This window comes from Geotrypetes seraphini, chromosome 3, assembly GCF_902459505.1.
Source record: "Geotrypetes seraphini chromosome 3, aGeoSer1.1, whole genome shotgun sequence".
Taxonomy (NCBI): domain Eukaryota; kingdom Metazoa; phylum Chordata; class Amphibia; order Gymnophiona; family Dermophiidae; genus Geotrypetes; species Geotrypetes seraphini.
In genome coordinates, this window is record NC_047086.1 from 291,076,009 (window position 1) to 291,100,095 (window position 24,087).

The 24,087-nt window shown below is 41.8% G+C and overlaps 1 protein-coding gene across 1 annotated transcript; it reads left to right on the top strand.

Annotated features, from left to right (window-relative positions):
• The first annotated feature begins 519 nt into the window (after positions 1-519).
• Positions 520-24,087, top strand: MAP1LC3C (microtubule associated protein 1 light chain 3 gamma). Its single transcript, XM_033935726.1, has 4 exons — positions 520-629; positions 716-771; positions 1,661-1,767; positions 23,582-24,087. The coding sequence occupies exons 1-4, from the start codon at positions 587-589 to the stop codon at positions 23,829-23,831; spliced, it is 456 nt and encodes a 151-aa protein (XP_033791617.1). The 5' UTR covers positions 520-586; the 3' UTR covers positions 23,832-24,087.

Consider the following 24,087-nt stretch of genomic DNA (forward strand, 5'->3'; position numbering starts at 1 on the left):
AAATCATAAAGAACTGGACTGAGTAATAAACGCCCCTCCCCCCCCCCCCGGGTTACTGATGCATTAAAGATTCTCCAGGACTACAAGTATTACTATGCATTGACCCAATAAGTTCATACAAAACAAAAATGGCCAAAGGTCATCCCCTAGAAACAGAGTTGCTCGGGAATTCTGCGTGTGTTGACATTATGCAAGATATCAACACATTGAAGATCCTCCCCCTCTGGTAGCACCAAGATGGATTGCGCTAGACAAGACTGGTTTTAAACTCTCTTGGGGGTCATGGGCCTAAAAATTTTAACTATAGCGCCTGATTTAGTTATTCTTTTACCAAATTCTGGGTGTGCAACTGTTGCAGAACTATCTAGAAGTGTTTTGGTTTTTTTTGTTAGCTTGCCTTTTAAAGTAAAGCTACTAAACCACAGAGTACAAGCTGGCCAAAGCCAGGCCGTTCCATCCCCTGGCTGAAGAGGGGGGAGGGGAGGCATGAGCGCATGCACTATATAAGGTAGGCGGGCAGGAACCAGTTCAAACTGTGAAGACAGGTGTGGTGAGGGTTTGGAGGGAGGGCTGCAAAGACAAGAAAATGCAGCAGCAACAGCGTCCATTCAAACTGAGGAAAAACTTACGTAAGTTGTGGGATTCTTGTTTGGGTTCCACATACGTACTCTCTCACATGTGAATTTTAAATGTGTGCCTATCTCAATTGCTACAGATGCTAGAAAATCAGAAGTAGCTGGGATCAGGGCTAAATTCCCAAGAAAAATTCCAGTGAGTACTTAGTTTATTGGTATTGTCTTTTAAAATATGAGCTCTTTTTTTTTTTTTTAAATCTGACTTAAAACAAGCTATGGCTTGCAACTTTAATTCCCCAATTAACTTTTTCACTTCTTTTTCTTTACCTGCCTTCTCTTAAACTGTTTCATGCTTATAGGTAGGCTTTACTGGGTGCATATTATGGTACTGGTCCTACCCGGATTTACCACCTGGCATGTTCATAAAATAAAGTTGTTGCTGCTCAACTTACTCTAGCTGGCAGCAAAATGTGCTTAACTAGAGGCAGCTCGTGCTTACTAAATGTTTAAGTATTGCCTTTTTCCTGGAAACTCTTCAATTTTATGCCTGCTTAAAAGCACCCCCAAAACCGGCTGTATTGACTTTTTAAGAAACTGATTGACCTATCAAGGGTCTTGAAGAATAATCCCTATTTTATCAGGGCCGTTTGCCATTCTCAATAAACTATTAAAAAAAAAAAATTCAAGTGTGTATTTATAAGATTATATGAATTTTTCTGATACACTTGTTGTAATACGCAAAACTGAATAAAAAAACAAAAAACCTCTTACTTTTTCCTGACTTATCTCCTTCTTTGAGAGGCTTTTTTTCTGCCCTGACTTTTTTTTTTTTTTGTTAAAAAAAAAAGTCCAGTGTAATATTCTTTTAATGTGGTGTATAAGTATAACGCACAATATTTTAGACTAATAAAGGTAAAAAGTATGCAGCTAGCCTCTTAAAAAGGAGGGCGGGTGTGGATTGGTATAATCCACTTAAAGTAGGTGACTTGACGTGGGGGATGGTGATAGCCACTCTCAAGCCGGCTGAAATTCGCTTTTGTACTCCGGATTACTGAAGGGAATCTGACGTGCCTCTTTGTTAACAGGTAATCGTTGAAAGATACCAACGCGAAAAAAGCCTTCCCCTGCTGGACAAAACAAAATTTCTGGTTCCCCAAGACCTGTCCATGAGCCAGTTCGTAACTATCATTAGGTACGTGTGGAGTGTTTATTGATAGTCTGGGATTGTTCTTTTGTTCTGCTCTTAGTTTGTCCTATTAGAGTAGACTAACCATTTGCTGCTTTGTGTAGAGGCAGGAAGTCGTTTGTGCCACTGTAACCTGTTCAGTGCACAATAAAGCTCTACAAAACGAAGATACCTCCCCACCCCCCTTTTTTTTTATAGACTTTGATCTAGTGTAGTTTTCACCTTCCTTTTTTTTCTTTCTTGTCTAAAGCTATGTAGCCCTAAGCTTATGAGGGAGGAATCTGTCCATCTCATAGGTGCTATGACATAATTCATTATTTAAATTGGATGTTGTAAATGAGGATTACACACTTTGTGTGACAAACTTCTCTGCAAGCAAATTCGTGGCTAGAAGCCTATTGGACGCCCTGATTTTGTAGGCTTTGTTAACCCAGTCTTGGGGACACAGTTCATTGTCAAGTTTGCATACAGTACTGCCATTCATAGAGTGTGTATTCTGAATACCTGAGTGGTTGGGTGTCTGGTTGAGAACCTGGCTTTGAGGCTTTCCAACCCATAAGGCTTTTAACCCTTGGATAGACCTGTTTAAGAGACTATACTAGCATGGGTCTTGGTATCTAACTTAACTCTTTCTTTCTTTTGCTTTACCTGGTCACTCATCTTGCCAAATTTGGCCGGGCAACAGTGCTTAGGGCTCACAGTGGCCTTTTTTTCTGAATTTCCTGCATTTCCTATCACCTGCAGGGAGTGCCTGATAGTGCTATGCAGACAACCTCTAATAGCTTTATTTCTAACCCTTTCCTACCCTCCAAGTTGGTCTGTAGCTGTTGCTCACCCACAACTCCCCACCCCTCCATATTAGGAGGTGAGTGGTAGTTCTGAATGTCAGTTTGAAAGTGGCCCCCCACAATATTAGGTGGTAGGGGTTAAGTGAAAGGCGTACTGACAGACGCCAGGTCCCAGGTTCAGTTCCCTCACAGATGACTCACCAGGAAGTAGAATAATAGACACGACCAGAGGTGATTGCATAAAGAATATATTATAGAAATAGTCTTACAGAAAAGTAATATTTATAAGCATTACAATTAAGCAGAGAGCATTACACTTAAGCAGAGAGCAAGCAGTCTCACTGCCTTACAGAGGTCAGAGGCAGAGAGGGACATAGAAGCTTGTAGTTCTAGGAAGCTTCGTGTTAGATAAATAAAGGGAAGTATAGAAAAAGAGAGCGATATTGATAGCTGCATAGAAAAAGAGAGAGAGAGAGAGAGAGAGCTTGTGTGTTGCAGAGAGCAGGCTTTTATACCTTGGAATCTTATTCTGAATAGAGAAAATATTGTATCTCCCAGTATCTTTCTGTTTAGAACTTGCAAACTGTTTGAGACAATGGTTAATTTAATAGACAAAGGAGGGTGAGAAACCTGATGGGATTAAGTCTCTGGCTTGATCTGTGCACCATTATCCTAAGCACCCTCTTAATCAGGCATTAACACCTTTTAGCTAGCCATGATTCAATCGGGGCTACTTGAATCAATCAGGGCTACTGCACACAGAGTCTATCTGCATTCCCATGCCAGAGTTAGATTGATATAATCTCCCAGAGGCCTCTAGGCTGACATCTCCCATACTTTTTTTTTTTTTTTTTTTTTTTTTTTTAAATGAAGGCAAGCTTGTGGTACCCTTATTTAAACAGTCAATCTGCAATTAGCAGATGCTTCTTTTACCTCCAACATTATAGTCGCACGTCCCCTTTGCTGCAGAATCTCCAAGCTATGAAGATAGGTTGTTCCCATTATGAGTTCAAACCTCTGTCTTAGGTTGTATAGGCCATCAACTGGGCGGGGATCCCAGTATGCCTATATCTTACCTGTCGTTGAGCGAGTGAACGGTACATAAGGGATGCAGGAAGCTTTTTCAGGAGGTTCAGGTATAAAGGTACCAAGATGTCATAAGAGAGAGTATCTAAGTATGGGATATGGGATAATATTATATCTGACCCTGGTAATGGTAATGCAATAGGCCATGCCAAATTAAAACCAAATTAGGACCAAATTAGCAAGTGTCAGAAAAGATACTGGAAATACATGTATAACTGCCTTAAAAGTTAGAAGGAAGCTTGTATGATAAGCGTTGTAAAGAAATGTACATGTGTTTCACTTTACAGCAAAGAAAAAGCATAATAATACATAACAAAATTTGTACAATAATTAAGATAATGATAGGGTGAATTAAAACATTAAATACGTGGTTTGCAGTGGGCGAATACCCAAAGAAAAGTTCCCAAACTGAGACATGAGCGTCTTGTATTAAATTTTGTGCAATCTGTCCATTTTAAAAAGTGATAGTATGAATCACTTCTTTGGAAGTTTTCTTAAGTTGTTCAATGTAAGTATGGAGTTCAGTAAAGTTCAGCAGCTTGTGGAATGTCTCATTCCCCATTCCAAGAGGTAGTGGATGTACAGCATATGAAATAAAGTCTGGAATGTCCATAGAATAGGTTAAATAGGAGGAATTGTACAGCAAAGCGTTCTTAGGAAGGTGGCTATATCCGATGAACAGGAAACATTGTGTACAGCATGTGTGGAAAAGTCTTTGCAGTCAGGGTGCATGAAGATGAATTAGTCCAGCAGGAACCGGCAGTCTCTTTAAACTGATGAGGTTCACACTTGAAATGAAAGGATGTTTGCACAGGATCTGATGTTTGCACAGGATCAGTCAAGTCACTGGAAAGTCACTGGAAACTGGTGGTGTTCGCCCTTGATATGAAATGATGTCTGTGCATACAGGGAGGGATTTGAAAAGAGTCCCGATATCAATCAGCAGCTGTACTCCAGTGTCCAAATAAGATAGAAAATGGAGGAGAAACCATTTTGCCTGTACTGAATGTATAGAGAGAAAGAGAGAGAGAGACCAGGTTGCCTGTACTGAATGTGGCAACATGTAACAATATTTTACTTGTTTTAGTTATGGCAAAAGACAGACAATAATCAAGTACTTAAGGTTCTTAATCAGACATTCCAAAAATATATGTTTTTATGTGCTGCATATAACTATTATGGCACTTCAGAGAGACCATAATTCTGTACTGAATGTATATATAAAAAAAAAAAAATTTTGTCAGAAATGTGTACTGAATCTAATGAGAAGCATAGAATAAACACGGTATAAAGTGAAACCTTTACTTAAAAATATAACCCCTAACTAAGCTAAATTTAGGATATAAAAAGAACATTGCGCAATTGGGCTAGTTAAAAAAAAATTGGGGAAAAGAGCTCTAGAAATGGCCAATGTTATGTATCCTGGGGTACCCCCTAAACTAAAACAAATAGACAAAAGACAGACCACATAGCACAGACAACATAAAACACAAATTTTGAGGCGTCGGCATTATTCTTCCATCTGTCAAGTGTTCAGGGCTGAATTTAACTCTGCAAATAGTAGTACAAATAATGCATATCATAACCATCTCATATTCAGAAAAGGCATAAAGCTAATATCTTCTTTGGAACATCTTTATCTCTGCAGTGATAAAGAGGAACCTTGGAAAACACTAGAAATATCTTTGTGCCAAAATTGGTCTGGGATGGCTATATCCGAATTGCTGCTAGGAAAAAGAAAAAAAACATTTTAAATTAGCAGCAACCTCAAGGTCACTTAGAGCAAACTTTGTCCATGTTCCATTCAGGCCGACCTGGACCACATGTCTGCCACCTGGGTCCCACAGCACTCGGAGGAATGGGCACTGCGGTGCAGAAGTCAGGTGCAGGCTAGATTTGTCTTCTTTTGTCTGCACTGTTGTGTCCTGGCATTCAGAGGCAAGGGGCAAATTCCGAAAATCATTAATCATGTCTAGGACAGAGAAAAATGCACATTTAGGGTTAAATTTCACAGTAATGTCAGAGCAAGAGGCAGCCACTGGCACTACAGGCTTTGAAATCTTAGTTAGAGCCTGAGAGTGTAGAGTGAACCTAACAGAGCCCTCTGATTTAGCAAATGACCCGGTTGGAGAGCCACATGCTAAAGAGATAGGTCCACTCAGACCCCTCTCCTCCATCTTAGGCACCAGTTCTGTTGCTGGAGGAAGTACTGGTTGCTGTGTTTGTGGTGCTGTGTACCTTTTCCCACAATCTTGTGCCCAAACTGAAAGATCTGCAGCCTCTGAGTGAGTTACACTATGATCATGCTTCTGCACTGGCAGGCAGCATTGTGTGGTTAACTGCACAGGAATAACCTCATGAACCAAAGGTTTAGAAGCATTTAGAATTCCTGTACCTAATGCAAGACCAGTCACCTCAACTATTTCTTTGCCTGTATTCTCACTCGTGCTGGCAGTAGTTTCTACAATGTTTTTCATTAGTTTCTTTTGTGGGATAGACACACACTTTGAAGCTTTGTCATTTAGACCCTGAATCTCAAAAATTTCCATATTTTTCTGATCTCCAGTAGGAGGCGCTCTATCTGTAAAACTGATTCTAGCCCCTGTATCAATCAAAATTAATGTATCCTGACCCTCTATGGTAGTATTAACCTTGGGGCTGTCGGAAGTGTCCAAAATCAAAGGTGTAACATAACTCAAGCTGAATTCTGAGTCTGACTTCTTTCCCTTATCCTGCGTCTCCAAAAGTGAGTCCACAGGTAAGCGAAAGGAGTCTGGCTGGGCTGAGAAGGCCTGAGTCACCTTGGCATTCGGACACAGAGAGTCAGGACATCCCTATGGACTAGCACTGTTTTTCCTGGCTGTCAAATCACTTTTTACTCTGTCCAATTCTATCTGCATTGTGTGACGATCCTGTTCCCATTTCCTTTTCTCTTTCTCTAATGCTTCTGTCTGTGCTCTGAGCTCATGGAAAGGAATGTAAGTGGAGGAATTTCTGTAACTACCTCTGTCATGCCCTCTATTTCCTGTGTGTGGTGTGTTCTTGTATTGGGATGCTCCCTCAGCACGCCACCTTCTAGCTTCTGAGACTGAAATAATTTGAGCTGGTTGGGTCTTCCACACAGACCCAATCCTGAGCAGTAAAGTGTCAAAAGGTGTAGTTTTAGGGTCCTCCGAGAACAACAGAAGGTGTTTAGTAATCTCGGGAGATAATAATTCTAATAGGAATTCTTTATGTTCTCTCTGACCGTAATCTGAGGAAATGGGCCAATGTTCATGCTCTTTAAGTACCGCGTTGATTACCCACACTCTATATGCAAACTGCTCTGGTGTATCACTTGGCAGGGGTGAAAGAGTTCTAAGTACTTGCAAAGAGGTGCAGCGAAATAGTTTTTCGATGCCCATCTTTACAAATTGGTATGGATGAACAAGAGATCCAAATTTATAATAATGTGGACCCAGGGCTAGGTGCATAAGCTTATCAAAATCTGCATTGTTCCTTTTGTATTTCCCTAGACCCCAGTGAATCAGTATGTCAGTAGCCCATTTGCACCATTCATTTATGTTAAAAGGCATAGGGTCCACTTTCTCCACTATTCTTTCAATGTCACTATCTTTCATATGTCCCTGCAGCACTACAGTTACTGGAGCTGTGTCACTTATAGGGGTACTATTGGTATTGCTCTGGCCTGGTAATGAATTTTCCTCACTTTCGTTTGTCGGGTCTTCTTCCTGTTCTACATCTGTAGCTAGTTTACCTTTTCGCTGGCCTGCTACAAAAACAGTGTTTTGTTTTTCAATAAACTGACTACATGGATTATAGGGTGAATGATAGGGTGAATGTTGCACTGGTGCAGATGGCAGAATCTGTGAGGAGACAGCATTAACCTGTCCCGGTGAGGCACATTTTGACTTTAAATACTTTAATTCTGCCTTGGCCTCTTCTAATTGTTCATTTACAGTTAAAAAGGTATTTGTGGCCTGAACAATTTGGGTTCTTAGCATGGATATATTAATTTGTGCCTCATCTAAGTCTTTGGACAGCTGATGGCACTGAGTGTTCAAGTCAGTATTATCTTGTCTTAGGCTAATAAGTCCTCTACATAAGCCCTGAATGAAAAGGCATTTGCGTTTATCTGTTTTCTTTCTAAACTCCTGAGAATGAGAAACCATTTGTTTCTGAATATCGTGCCATGTGTTTTCTGGAAAATTACCCTCATATGGACCCCCTTTCTTGTCAAAATATTTGTGTACAATATCTAAGAGTTCTTGAAAATCAAAAGGGTTCATATTTGAGGCTGCAGAAGTCTGCCTTGGTTCGTGGGCCTTGCTCATATATTTCATGAGAGAGAATGGGCTTCTAAATGTCCCTGTCTGTGTGTAGCCTTTGAGATTGAAATGCTCCCACTTATGAAGGAGGGAGACTTTAGTTTATAGGTAGAAAAGCGAGGTAAAGCGTGTTAGGCAAGAGTCATTGGCATAAGTAATACACTTATGCCTACACTTGCCCCCACTGGTTACTACCTGAAATTTACAGGCAGAAGTTTAGCAGGAAAAAATATAGAAGAGCAGAGGTGTCAGCTGCCAGTTCCAGTCCAGTGTGCACTGGGCCTTTCACCAGGGCAGAGACTGACAAGAAATAGAATTAAAAGCACAAGGTAAAAAAGTTAAAGTTAGTACAGATGTGGCGTGTCTTAATTGAGTGACTGTTTTCACTTTGAACCCTGCTTTTCTTCAGAGCAGCTCAAATATTCTTACATGCAACACCCTAGCAAGCATATCAAATCATACAATGCAAACTGGCACAGGTAAACTACAAAGACTTTTGATAGTAAAATCTCACCAAATATAAAACCCAAAATATTACTGAAACTTTTCACAATTGTGTCATCCAGTCTAAAACAATTTAAGGGTTCCAAAAGGACTTTTGATTTCTATCTCACTCTGTCTATCAATCAAAAATTGAAATAAAATCTCACCAAGTATAAAACCCCACAATATTACTGGAACTTTTCAACAGTGTGTCATCCAGTCTAACGTACAATCAATCTAAGGGTTTTCCAAGGACTTTTGATTTCTATCTCACTCTGTAATCCTATTGCACAGTGCATAAAAAAAACTTAAATTCTACTTACCCAGATGAAATCATCAGGAAGGACCGAGACAGAGCCCCCAAAATGTCAGTTTGAAAGTGGCCCCCCACAATATTAGGTGGTAGGGGTTAAGTGAAAGGCGTACTGACAGACGCCAGGTCCCAGGTTCAGTTCCCTCACAGATGACTCACCAGGAAGTAGAATAATAGACACGACCAGAGGTGATTGCATAAAGAATATATTATAGAAATAGTCTTACAGAAAAGTAATATTTATAAGCATTACAATTAAGCAGAGAGCATTACACTTAAGCAGAGAGCAAGCAGTCTCACTGCCTTACAGAGGTCAGAGGCAGAGAGGGACATAGAAGCTTGTAGTTCTAGGAAGCTTCGTGTTAGATAAATAAAGGGAAGTATAGAAAAAGAGAGCGATATTGATAGCTGCATAGAAAAAGAGAGAGAGAGAGAGAGAGAGCTTGTGTGTTGCAGAGAGCAGGCTTTTATACCTTGGAATCTTATTCTGAATAGAGAAAATATTGTATCTCCCAGTATCTTTCTGTTTAGAACTTGCAAACTGTTTGAGACAATGGTTAATTTAATAGACAAAGGAGGGTGAGAAACCTGATGGGATTAAGTCTCTGGCTTGATCTGTGCACCATTATCCTAAGCACCCTCTTAATCAGGCATTAACACCTTTTAGCTAGCCATGATTCAATCGGGGCTACTTGAATCAATCAGGGCTACTGCACACAGAGTCTATCTGCATTCCCATGCCAGAGTTAGATTGATATAATCTCCCAGAGGCCTCTAGGCTGACACTGAATACTACTTTGTAGAGAAAAATCTCATGGGGACAGGGACAAAATTTGTCCCCGTGTCAATCTCCGTCCCTGCAAGTTCTGTCCTCATCTGCACAAGCCTTAAATATCTTAAAATCAGAAGTGGTTTGAGGCTTGTGGTGCTACTGCTGTGTTCTAGTGGCTGGGTCTGAAGGAAGGTGTAGAGCACACGCCTTGGCGTTAAACCCACATCTCTCTGCAGTATATGATGCTAAGGTTATTAATACCTAGCAAGGAGTGATGCCGATTGTCATTCATACCGTAGTATTGCCTGTTTAACATTTTATAAAGGCCAAATATATTCTCTGCATAATTCTGCTAACCTTCTATAAAGATAGCGGCACCAACAACCTCATTTACAGAATTGTTAGCTGTGTATAACTAGTAGTGTAGTAAGGGAGGATGGCCTGCTGTGGGCACAGTATTCCCGGTGTGCACTGGTGCCTCTCTGTGCCCCTCTGTGTACCTCTTGAAATGTTTGCCGGAGTGAGCAACATCTTTCACTTGCTGCTCGTGCTGACTTGGCTCCGTTCTGATGTCACTTCTGGTGTGAGCAGCAAGTGGAAGATGCTGCTTAATCCAGTGAACATTTCAAGATGTAGGAGGGGGGCACTGGAGTGACAGGGGTGCACAAACAGGGGAGAAGAGTAGAGGAGGCACACAGCATGGCAATGCAGGTGCCACCACCCTGGGAGCCAACCTGTCTTGCTAGGCTGCTGATTAGTCTTAATAATAATAATAAACTTATTTCTTATATACCGCTTAACCAGAAGTTTGGAGCGGTACACAACAAAAGTGCATGGGGAAGCAGCTAGTTCTGACATAAATTTTTCTTCCCTAACACCTAATCTACAGAAAACATTAAAAAAAAAACCCTATTGCATATCATCCTTTTCTTCTATTATCAATAACTCAACAGTAGAACTCATGCACAAATGAGGGTTTTGCAATCGCCTGAATTGCTCAGTATTTCTACAGTGTCATCATGGCATTAAATTCTAGGCCCACCAAAGTGATCTGTAGTAAACCTTAGCCATATGTCCTTCACCAGTTCCTTCACATAGAACCAGTTCATCTGCCTATCAAGAACTTGACTGCCTTTTGATATGGTGGTATCTTTGAAGCACAGTAGGCAGAAGTGCTGCTTTATATTAGAACTGAGCTTCAAAAACACACCTCTTAAAACAAATGGCAGTCCTTGAACTGGCTGAATTGTTTGACTTTGCCCCACTTAAATCTATGGATTTTTAAGCATGTAAGAGGCTTGTAGTTTTGCATAATCCTTGTATTTTTTGAATAGCTGACTCTGTAAATAGCACAAGACATACAAACTAGAAAAACAATGCAACCCATTATATCTGACTGAAAGGACCAGATAAGAGGGACTGATAACTGATTGTTTGAAAGGGCTAGACAAACAAATAAGCTGTGTATGTTCCCCTAAAAATAGTTATCCACTGCTTTTTGGGATTGGTGAAATATCAAGCCACATTGGTGACAATGTTGTATCTTTTAAACAAATCTAAGCATGAAAACGGTGATGTTGCAACACCTATGGAGGGGGATTAGCCATCAAGGTAGACACACTCATCCTCCCAAGCAACATGACTAAGCAGGATTTAAAGATATGTAGTAATGTCTTCAGAGCTGGTACAAGGGTAGTGGATGCCCTAGGCTAGGGGTAGGCAATTTGGTCCTCGAGAGCTGGAGCCAAGTCGGGTTTTCAGGATATCCACAATAAATATGTATGAGATGGATTTGCATGCACTGCCTCCTTGAGATGCAAATCTATCACGTGCATATTTATTGTGGATATCCTGAAAACCTGACCTGGCTGCGGCTCTCGAGGACTGGAATTGCCTACCCATGCACTAGGCCAGTGCATCGCAAACTGCCGCTGCATATTCCAGATGTGCCTTGATGAGACGCCAGTAAGGAGGAAAGGCGCTAGCATGGGCTGACTGCTTATAGGACATGCCTTTCTCAGCATGAGGCACATCCTGTAGGCAGACAGCCAGCACCTGCTTCTCTCCCCGCATCATCCCTTCTCCAGGATCCCACACTGAAGTACTGGGTTCAGGGTTACGGCCAGATTGGGCCTCTGCGCATGCACAGATGTTGACTTCGACTTCCAGGTGCCTTTTGGCCTGGGCACCAGGTTTAATGTGCCTTCTGTGCAAAAAGTTTGCGAGACTCTGCCTTAAGCAAAACATCCAGCCTTACCCTCTTAAGGTTCAGGCCCCTTGCCTGTCGTGCATCCCAGTGTATTCATAATTAAACTTGACAAATCATGGTCCATACTTCAGGAATAAATCATGTTTATTGAGCCAAAGATAAAACTGCAAACACAAGTAATACAACAATCCCATACACAGATCAGGACACTGAATATATTATCAGCTATTCAAAAGTCTATTCCACATGTGTCAAAACACAAGGACCGGACTTCACCCTTCACCTTTTCCAAACTTCACCCTTCTCACAGCCCAGCATGTCTTCCCTCCCACACTGGTCTGACTGTTGCCATCACGCTGAAAAATCTACCAGCCTCAGCAGTGATGTCCATGGCTCCCCTTCCTGCTTTCCGTCTGCCTTGGTCCACCCGGGCGGAAATGGGAAGCTATGCATCATTGGAAACAGCGGCAGATGGAAAGCAAGAAGGGGAGCCGCAGACAACATTGCTGAATCGCTGCCGAAGCTGGCAGATTTTTCAGCGTGATGGCGATATCGGACCAGCGTGGGAGGAAAGGTGAAGGGAGAAAGGTTGGACCTGGGGTGGTTTGGAGGAAGAGAGAAAGATACTGTACTTGAAGGGAGAACTGTTGGAAAGAGAGGGAAAAATGGTGGACCAGGGGGGGAGAAGTTGGATCTGGGGATTGAAGGGAGAGATGCAGGTTTGTTTGTTTGTTTTTTCCTATCTGATTGTTCAGCAGCAAGGGGGGAGGTAAGAGAAACAGAAGAGGGAGCAAAATGTTGGACCAAAGGGGGGGGGAGAGAGAAGGAAATAGGAGGCTGGGAAAGGAGGGAAATGGGAGAACTAGGGACTGAGGAGATAGAGAATGACAGGTAGCTGAAAAAAATTAAAAAGAAGGGTGAGGGCAAGATTTGAGTGGACGGAGGCAAAAAAAGCTGAATGGGAAAAATCAATATGTTGGAGACGGGCATAAGGAGGGAATGGAAGAAGAGAAGAGGAGAAAAAATGGACAGACGCTGGAAAGAAAATTTGTAGAAGATGGACAAAAAGCAGAAAGAGAAAACTGGGACTAAGATGATAGATATGCAAAATGACCAAACAACAAAAAGTAGAAAAATAATTTTCTATTGTGATTACAATGTCTGATTTGAAATGTGTATCCTGTCAGACCTGGTGTTAAGACGGCAAATGTAAACTAGGACCTAAAAGACAGAAAGTCGAGGGGTTTTAAATTTTATTTTGTTTATCGGTTCATAGTCAGTGGTGCACGAGACACCAGCGCGCCGACAATCCAGCGCTGACAGTTCGGCACAAGAAAGAAGCACGCTGCGGGAAAAACTAATTTTTTTAAGAGCTCCGGGGGTTTGGGTGGGTAAAAATAGTGTTCGCGCTGCTGTGTGTGTGTGTGGTGGGGGGGGGGGGGTGTTTGGAACCCTTGATTTTAGAGAAATGGAACTTTTTTCCAATTTTTTTTTTTTAAGTATAATTCTGTTTTCTCTAATGTGGGGGGTTGCACCTCCCCCCCCAAAAGGCAGCACGAATACTATGCAGTAAAGTGGATTCCCCACACACTCCCTGTTGGAGCTCTTTAAAAATTAGTTTTTCCGTGGCACGGTACGCTTCTTTCTTGCACCAAATTGTCAGCGCTGGATTGTCGGCGTGCTGGTGTCTGGCACGCGACTATCCCGTCACCATATATACCACAGAGCTGGCATGGGATTGGAGAGCTTGTATCCCTATACTTCTAAGGGGTTCTTTTACAAAGGCGCGGTAGCAGTTTTAACGCATGGAATACCGCACGTTAAACCGCCTGCCACACTAGTACCTAACGCCTCCATTGATGAGGCATTAGGATTTTAGGCAGCCGCGGGGGTTAGTGCATGATGAAATGTCAGATGCGCTAACCCCCGTAGCACACCTTTGTAAAAGGATTCCTAAGTATCTTAATAAAAATTCAGCCCACAACTTAGCCTGTGTGTTAGATTCGGCCCCTGGTCTACTCCTTGCTGAAGGAGAAAGTGTCCCAGAATTTATGCCAGGTTCATTGAAACTGCTGCCCTCATTGAGAGACAAAGTCTCTTATTTGTATTATCTTGACTTTCAGTAAAGTGATCTGTGCCTTCCAAAGTTAAAAAGGAGGCTTTACATCCAGCCAACTAAGAATGAACTCTTCCCCCCCCCCCCCCATAAAATATGGTAGCTTTATTCAGAAAATCTTCTAGTTCTTCTAGGAGTGGGAGTCTGAACACTGAAAACCCCAAACAGAAATGAGGAATCCATTTTGATTCATAGAAACTTTTTTAATATAATATTTTATTGATTTAGAATACAAATAAAAATGATTAGTTTGAACAATCAAGGGGCTGCAAAGTACTGTATGTGGGAGTTTTTACAAATATAAAGCTGAATGAGATACCCAAATCCTTTTCCATTGTATCTATTTCAAAATCTATGCATTCGGCAAGTATAATGCAGTCTTGTTTTTCTAATGAATAAAGTTTCAAGTTTTTATTAGGTTTTTATATACCGCCTATCAAGGTTATCTAAGCAGTTTTACAATCGGGTACTAGAGTATTTTTCTCCCTCTGTCCCGGTGGGTTCACAATCTATCTAAAGCTTTATGGAGTCCCTTGAAATTATCTAAAATAGATACTAATCAGCAGAATCTTTGCTGGTCTTTCAAGTCACTAGTTGGAACTTCAGAACATATGATTTTTCTCTTGTACTTGTAGCTGACACCCATAGAGTGGTAGAAAACTGGAACGCTCTTCCGGAGTCTGTCATGGGGAAAACACCCTCCAAGGATTCAAGACAAAGTTAGATAAGTTCCTGGTGAACAAGGATGTACGCTGGTAGGGCTAGCCTCAGTTAGGGCGCTGGTCTTTGACTAGAGGGCTGCTGCGAGAGCCAACTACTGGGCATGATGGACCACTGGTCTGATCCAGCAGCGGCAATTCTTATGTTATTATCTAGATCTCTTTTGGAACCTTTAACATTTCAAATAGTTGTTTTTATATGTTCATGGTTATCTTTTTGAGATAGAAATTTATAAGGACAATTGTTAAATTTAATAATTGTTAAATCTATATTATAACTGGAAAGACTTTTTTCATTTCAAAATTAGATTGTCAATTGGTGGAATAAGCTATGCTTATGTTAAATATAAAAAAAAGTTTGCTACTAGGTGGGAAACTTAAAAAATTCCATAATAACATGGGATCTTATGTAATCCAAGTGTTTAAGCCTGTTACATTAATGGGTGCTAGAGTAGATCGCTCTTTCGGTCTTTCTCTCCTGCCACAGAGCTAGATAACAAAGTTGTAAGTGCGCATGCGCCCTTGGGTTTTATTATGATAGATGGTTGAATATTAATCTCACAATGTATATGTAACTTTCTAAAATTGTCGTACAATATCCCAGGACCAATTGTATAATTATATTGACTCATAGAAACATGATGGCAGATAAAAGCCAGATAGCCCATCTTGTCTGCCCATCTGCAGTAACCATTCTTTCTCCCTCTGAGATCCTACACTTTCTTGAATTCAGTCTCTCCATCACTTCCGGGAGACTGTTCCACACATCTACCACCCTTTCTGTAAAGTCTCTCCCTACCACCTCTTAATTTAATCTATGCCCACTCATTTCAGTTTCCTTTCAAATTACTCAACTCGTGCACATTAACACCACGTAAGTATTTAAATGTCTATCTCCCTTCTCCTGCCTTTCCAAAATATAAATATTGGGATCTCTAAGTCTGTCCCCATATGCCTTATGACAGACCACACACCATTTTAGTAGCCTTCCTCTGGACCAACTCCGTCCTTTATCTTTTTGAAGATGCAGTCTCCAGAATTGCACACATTCTAAATGAGGCCTCACAAGAGTCTTATACACAGGGGCATCAATATCTCTTTTTCTTACTGGCCTTAACTCTCCAAATGCACCCTAGCATCCTTCTGCCTTTTCCAGTCACCTTTCCAACCTGTTGGCCACCACAAGGTCATAGCATTCAATCATACCTAAGCCCCACTCTTCTGTCATGCACACAAGTTCTTCACCCCTAAACTGTACTGTTCCCTCTGATTTTTGCAGCCCAAATGCATGATCTTATATATTTTAGCTGCCAACTTAAGACTATTCAAGCTTCGCTAGGTCTTTCTTCTATGTTCACACATCCAGATTTTGGTATCATCAGTAAAGAGGCAAATCTTACCCAACAGCCCTTCAGCAATATCGCTTATAAAAATGTAAAGAACAAGCCCAAGAATAGAACCTTGAGGCATACCACTGATAGCATCCCTTTCCTCAGAGTGATTTCCATTCACCTCTACCCTCTGTCACCTTCCACTCAACCAGTTCCTGGCCTAGCCTGTCACTCTGGAGTCTATCCTGAGGGTACTGTTTATTGGACGCCTGTGTGGAATACTTTCAAAAGCGTACATCTAGCGTACTCCCTCTATCAAGTTCTGGTTACCCAGTCAAAGAAATTGATCAGGTTTGTCTGACAAGAACTACTTCTAGTGAATCCATTGCATCCAGTCCTGTAAACCACTGGATTCCAGAAACTTCACCATTCTGTTTTAAAAGCATTTCCATTAATTTTGCTTACCACAGAAGTTGGACTTGCTTCATTTTTGATGATTTAAGTTCACAATAAAAATCAAAACAAGTCAGACTTATAAAAAAGCATTAATGAACAATTGTATTTTGAGGGGTTTTCTGAAAGTTCCTCTTATCGCTGATATATCTTAAATGTCTTGTCTCCCCATTTTATTGTTGGCTACTTCTTTTTTTTCCTTCCATTTGCATCTTTGCTTTCCTGACTACTCAACCAGTCTCTTAATATTTTTGCCTGTCTTCCTCTTTCTGATCTTTTGTAGCTTATAAAAGTTAACCTTATTCCTTATCTTCTCAACTACTACTTTTGAGAACCAAAGTGGCCTTTTCCTCTTGCTTAACAAAAAGTTCTGTTGCCCTTACATAGAGTGAAACTGAAAGGAGTTATTATATTTCTACTCCTTCCAGATGTTCCCATCCACAAGCCAACAAATTAGAATAGAAGAGACTGCTTTTTGGGAACACTTGCTTTGGTGTATCAACAGGAAAAAACAAGGAAGGCAACCAAGTCACATCAAGGTCTGCGTGGGGGAAGCTCACAGTACCAGACTTGCCTCACAACTTATAAGCCAAATACAGTGTAACATGTCAAGAAAGCATGTCACACTGTATAATGTTGTAGGGCGCTCTCAGTGTGAACCCTCAGTGATAGGAGCGCAGCTCCGACACTTCACTTCTGGGTCAAGGCAATAAGCCTCCACCCACACACCATCATCGAGCGCCCTGGTGTATCAACAGACAGGTCCAAAACATATGGCCCAAAGATGCAATTGGAGCATGACATTTCAAACAACCAGAGATGTAAAAGATCCATCCTGCAAGCTGTGCTTGGTGAACTATACAATCTCAAAGCAAACTTGTAACGCCCAGTGGACAGCATTGTCTGTGATTGTATGTATCCCTAAAACATATGCCTTGTATTGATCCACTGTGAGGAAAATGTAAGTCTTCATGCTGATTGATAATGCCAATCTAGCTCCATTGTGGTGCCCTACAGATCTCTATGGTGGAATTAGAGAATGACACAGTGACTGCTACCCACAGCTAGCAGCAGGAAGCTACGATAACCTGCAGGAATGTGGAGGGAAAATAACTGTTTGGCATGGGACAAGGCCGATCCCTGCCCATGGAGTGGTGAATGGCCTCTCCCCTCCCCCCCCCCCACACACACAAAAGTATCTGCTGCATTGCTCCATTTCCCATCCCTCCTGGTGATTGACACTCCGTCACAATCACCAGTGGCAAAAAAAATCTGGCCATCTCCCTCCCTTCCCTTAGCAGTGCTTTTCAGAGTTTTCTTTTGAGGTGTCCAGAAGGGGGCAATGGTCTCGCATGACAACCCTGAAACTTCTCCTCTGCACCTTCCTGTTTCCACCTGGGAAGGAGGCGGGCAGGCAGAGCACATGCTGGATTGGGGGAAGAGGATAGAGTTAAATACTGGAAGGGGTGAGGGAAAGATACTTGATAACCTTTTTTTGTAAATGGGAGATTAAAAAAATAAAGCAGCATGTCTGCCCAGGGGGAAAACAAAGGTTGCCACAAATAGCCAGGAAAGGAGTCACCTTAGGAGAAAAGTGATGTCTCCTACAGACCCACCTCCAGGCCGCTACTGCTATAGGTAACAAATGTGAGGCTTTTGAGCCTAGGAACAGAAAGGCCATAGTAATATAAACTAAAACAAATCCTACCTAACTGCTTCAATCCCAAGGATGGGATTGAAAAATCCTGGGCTTCCCTATACTGGTCATTAACAATACATAGCTGTTGCCACAGAAGTATCGAGTTTTAATGGACCCAACCCTCCATTTTACCTAGGAATATGAAAGTTGAATACAAAAGCCACGCTCATACCTTGCCAGAGATACGTCTGCTTCAGTCTGATCCAATTATGTCTAAAGTAAGTTCAAAGAATTAAAATACATTAAATTCCAACGCAAGTCACTGAGTAGTCCTTTCGGTAACTAATTTTCCAGAAAGTTTATTAGGTTCATCTCATCACCAACCCCTCTAACCGTTCAAGTAGGAGTAGAGCTTTCCAATTTATTCCCAATAGTGATGTATTGAGCTCTCAATATTGGTGGTAGGTTCAAGGTTTATTAAAAATTCGATTACTTGCCTATTAACATTCTAGGTGATATACAAAGCAATTAAATTGGGGGGGCTCAAAATTAAAATTAATGAGAACCAAAACACAGAACTAGACCCACTGACCCACAGAAAACAAGAGGGAGGGTGAAATACAGTAATTTTAGAAAAGACATCTAAGGATAATACAGAAGGGTAGTGGAAAGATAGTTGAAAGCTGCCTTTTCATAGATTGTAAGAGTCCTGGATTTAAGTTTTTCTGTAGAGGAAGCTTTTTTAATGCTCCTTAAATTTATCAATATTGGATTCTTCCTTAGATAAGAGGGCAGGGAGTTCCAGATTTGGGGTGATGTAACAGCAAATGAAGTGGTACATCACAGATGAAGTTTTGAGGGAGGGAACAAAGTAGATTTTGAGAAGATCTTAGAAAAGGAGTGGATTTCATAGCAGATGCGCTATATAATGGCATCAGTCATGATTTAACTTCTGCCTGGCTAGGTCAAAATACAGGATTTCTAGTTAAAGCAGAATTGGGATCAGTTGGTAATTTTTGGTGTGTCAAAATTGCTTTACAGTTTACAAGCTGTTTGCAAGCTATGATTGTTCTTGTACAGTATTATCTGACTTGAGCATAATAGATTTACTGGGTCTGACCAATGGTCCATCAAGCCCAGTAGTCCATTCTCACGGTGGCCAATCCAGGTCACTAGTACCTGGCCAAAACCCAAGGTGTAGCAATAATCTGTGCTACCAATACAGGGCAAGCAGTGGCGTCCCTCATGTCTTTCTCAATAACAGACTATGGACTTTTCCTCCAGGAACATGTCCAAACCTTTCTTAAAACAGCTATGCTATCTGCTCTTACCACATCCTCTGGCAATGCATTCCAGAGCTTAATTATTCTCAGAGTGAGAAAAAATTTCCTCCTATTGGTTTTGAGTATTTCCCTGTAACTTTGAATTTCCCCCTTGTCTTTGTATTTTTTTGACAGTGAAAAATCGATCCACTTGTACCCATTCTACTCCACTCAGGATTTTTGTAGACTTCAATGCTGTCTCCTTTTCCAAGCTGAAGAGCCCTAACCATTTTAGTCTTCCCTCATGAGAGGAGTTCTATCCCCTTATCTTGGTCGCTCTTCTTTGAACCTTTTCTAGCACCACTATCTTTCTTGAGATAAGGAGACCAGAATTGGAACACAATACTCCAAATGAGGTCGCACCATGGAGCGATACAGGGGCATTATGATAGTCTTAGTTTTGTTAACCATTCCTTTTTTAATAATTCCTAGTATCCTATTTGCTTTTTTGGCCGTCGCTACACATTGGGCAGAAGGTTTCATCATATTGTCTACAATGACACCCAGATCCTTTCCTTGGGCGTTAACCTCCAAGGTGGACCCTAGCATCCAGTAACACAATCTGCATGCGTTTTAACAACTTTGAACAGTTTAGTGTCATCTACAAATTTAATCGCCTCGCTCATTCCAATTTCTAGATCATTTTATAAATAAGTTAAATAGCACCGGTCCCAGTACAGACCCCTGCAGCACTCCACTGTTTACTCTCCTACATTGAGAAAAATGACCATTTAACCCTACCCTCTTTTTTTTTTTTTTTTTTTTCTATCAGTTAACCAATTCCTAATCTACAACTGAACTTAGCCACCATGAGTCTAATTTTCTCAGGAGCCTTTCATGAGGAACTTTATCAAAAGCTTTCTTTAAATCTACATAAACTATATCAGGGGTGCCCACACTTTTTGGGCTTGTGAGCTACTTTTGAAATGACCAAGTCAAAATGATCTACCAACAATAAAAAATTTTTAAAAAACCACACTGTACGCTGAGAAAATGTTAATTATCATTCTTATTCCGGGGTTTTTTCAAAGAGGTCAAGGCAGATGACTCTATGCACTGTCACCTCAGTAACAACCATACAAAAATAGACAAATATACCCCCCCACACCCTTTTTACTAAACCACAATAGCAGTTTTTAGCGCAGGGAGCTGCACTGAATGCCCAGCGCTGCTCTCAACACTCATAGGCTCCCTGCACTAAAAACCGCTATTGCGGTTTAGTAATAGGGGGCCATAGTGCAAAGTATAGACAGCAGATATAAATTCAGACACATTTTGATCACTAAATTTAAAATAAAATAAATTTTCCTACCTTGTTGTCTGGTGTTCATGAGTCTCTGGTTGCACTTTCTTCTTCTGACTGTGCATCCAATCTTTCTTCCCTTCTTTCAGCCTGTATGCTTCCTCTCCTCCAGACCTCATTCCCTCCCAACTTTTTCTTCCTCTCTCCCTTTCTTTTTTTCTCTCTTCATGCCCCCTTTCTTTCCTTCCGTCTCCCTTCTTTCCTTCTGTCTCCCTGCCTTCCCCCAAACCACTGCCGCTAGGCAGGGACAGGGCACGTGACAGGCAGGCCCCATACCCCTCTTGTACCCTAAACCATCCCCCATGCTCCCCAGTACCTTAAATCATCTCCCTATGTACCCCAGTACCTTTTTTAATCATACCCCCTGTACTTTTTAAAATTCCTCCTTCCCTCCCTAGACGGCTAACCTGGTATTTTAAACATATCCCCACCCTCGGTACCTTTTTAAAATCCCTCCCTCCCTCCCTAGATGGCTATCCTGATATTTTAAACATCCCCTCACCCCCCAGTACCTTGATGCAATCCTGGCGGTCCAGCGCTGCATCGGCAGCCTTCCCTGCTGGACAGCCATCCAAGTCCCCCATCTGCCACGGCGGTAATAGGCAGGTGTGAGCCCCGAGCGTGCCTGCCTGGTCTTGTGCTGCCCAAATGGTGTCATCTCGGCAGGCTCCCCCTTCTGCGCCGGAAGTGAAATCCAGACGCGAGTCCGGAGCACATCTGCCTGGTCCCGCACCGCTGCTCGAATGGTGCAGTCAACTCCTGCGAGTCTCACGAGAGCCAACAGCACCATTTGGGCAGCGGCACAGGACCAGGCAGGCACGAGCCCCGAGCGCGGACTGAGGGAAAGGAAGGGCAGGAGGACCCGGACCTGACCGGCTGTGCACCCGGGGCGGACCGCCCCCCCATTGGTACGCCACAGACGTTCACCCCGCCCTGCCAGCACTCTGATTGGCTGGCGTTCTTCAAGAGGCGGGCCAGTCAGGAGGGGAAAAAAGAGAAGGGGAAAAGGGAACCCGCTCTGCGATCGACTGGGGTTGCCTGAGCGAGCGACCTGTCGATCGCGATCGATGTATTGGGCACCCCTGAACTATATCAACGGGCTCACTTTATCCACATGTTTATTTGCACCTTCAAAGAAGTCAAAGCAAATTTGTGAGGCAAGATCTCCCTCGGCTGAACCCATGCTCACTCCATCTCATTAAATCTCATGTTTGTCTATATGTTGCACAATTTTGTATTTTTTTATAATTGTTTCTACCATTTAGCCCGGCACCGAAATGAGGCTTACTGGTCTGTAATTTCCCAGATCTCCCCTGGAGCCCTTTTTAAAAATCAACATAACATTGGCCACCCTCCAATCTTCAGGTACTACAGACTATTTTAGTGACAAGTTACAGATCATTAACAGCAGGTCATCAATTTCATGTTTTGAGTTCTTTTAATAACCTGGAATGTATACCATCTGGTCCTGGTGATTTATCACTTAACTTGTCAATTTGGCTCAGTACATCTTCCAGATTCACTGATATTTCTTTCAGTTCCTCTGCATCATCACCCTTGAAAACTATTTCCGTTTCAGGTAGATCTCTTATTACATCTTCTTCCATAAAGACCAAAGCAAAGAATTCATTCAGTCTTCCCGCTATGGCCTTATCCTCCCTGAGCACCCTTTTCACTCCTTGGTCATCCAACAGTCCCACAGGTTTTCTGCTTCAGATGTAACTAAAAAAAAAATGGCCTCTTTGCAAGTTTCTCTTCATATTCTTTCTTGGCTGTCTTTATCAGCGCTTGTGTTTCTTCTTTTCTTCATTTGGATCCTTTTTTCCATTCTTTAAAGGATGTTTTTGGCTACAATAGCCTCTTTCACTTCACCTTTAACCACGCCAGCTCTCATTTCTTCTTCTCTTCACCTTTGCTGATTCGTGGAATACATCTGGTCTGAGCTTCCATGAAGGTATTTTTAAATAACATCCATGCCTGGTTTACAGTACTAACCTTTTGCAACTGATCCTTTTAGCTTCTTTTTAACCATTTTCCTCATTTTATCAGTCGCCCTTTCAAAAATGAAACACCCCTGCAGTAGATTTCTTTTGCAACATTACTCCCGGTATCATAACAGATTTGATCGCTGTTTCCCAGTGGACCCAACGCAGTTAACTCCGTACTATGTCTTGCATTCCACTAACGACCAAATCTAAAATAGCACCCCCTCTTGCTGGTTCCCAGACCAGTTGCTCCAAGAAGCAGTCATTTATGACATCTAGGAATTTTATCTCCCTTGAAGCAATATGAGAAACCCGTTTCTGGATTTTTTTTTTTTTAATCCTACATGGGCAAGGCTGCTTTTCCACTAGTTTTGGCAATTTGGAGTTGACTTATTTACTGCGCCAGACTTCAATGAGCATATGCCTTGTTTTTTCCTCCTAGGTTTCATTTTACAAAATGTTCTTAGGAGGTGTTAACACCCTCCCCCCCCCCCCCCCCCCCCCAACACACAGGATTAAAAAGGCTTGCTAACACTGAAAGCAATTATACTTGTAGTTCATGCTTGTAACCTGCCTAAAATGCCTTGAAGGATTGTTTGGTAGAGCAGTGTCCTGCAAACCTTTTGAAGCCATGGCACATTAAACTCAAGGCTGCGGCTGGAGGACATCAGGAAATGCGTGGATGTTGACATTATGTCGCACGCATGTGTGATATCACATCAACGTCCAAGCATGTACAGAAGATCTCTAGACAGGGCCCCAAGCCTGCTATTACTATGCTGGGGGGGGGGTGTTTGAGGAGGAGAGGCACCAGAGCCAGCTGAATGCCTACAGAACATGCCTCTCTTCCTCACCAGTGTCTCATGGCACACATGGAATCTCACCATAGCACACTACACTGGCGTTGAAGATTAACTGAAGTCTGTTCATGTTGGTAATATTGTCTAAGAGGTTTGTTCTACTTTCTACTTAGGAATCGATTGATCTTGACTTCTACCCAAGCCTTTTACCTGCTGGTGAACAATAAAAGCTTGGCCAGTATGTCCCAAACTTTGGCAGAATTGTATGAAGATCACAAGGATGAAGATGGATTTCTATATATGACTTATGCTTCCCAGGAAATGTTTGGCTGCAATTTTCTCAGTATGGAAGAGGAACCTGTGGAATGTCTAAACATGGCATTGCTGCAGCTAATTGGAACTGTGGTACTGAAGACTTCTTGAAGACTGGTCTGGGCCTTTTAAATATTTTTGTTCAAGGAGTGGCATGACTTTCCAGGACTCCTTAGCTGTTGGCAGGACCAACATTCTCAAAGCATCAGCATGCCCTTCCTGGCTAAGCATTCTTTTTTTAATATATTTCAGAAAAGCATTTTTTAAAGCTCCTACAGTATTATGCACTAGAACTTTCCTAACTTATGATTTTTTTTTAAAGTTGTCTAAAACAAAATGTATTGTAATAAAGAAATGTACGATTGTG

Bases quoted from the DNA above. Each gene is read 5' to 3' on its own strand.
- MAP1LC3C (XM_033935726.1), top strand. From the start codon at position 587: ATGCAGCAGCAACAGCGTCCATTCAAACTGAGGAAAAACTTAC. The intron at 630-715 runs GTAAGTTGTGGG...CAATTGCTACAG, and splicing joins CAAACTGAGGAAAAACTTAC to ATGCTAGAAAATCAGAAGTA. The intron at 1,768-23,581 runs GTACGTGTGGAG...CTTTCTACTTAG, and splicing joins CAGTTCGTAACTATCATTAG to GAATCGATTGATCTTGACTT.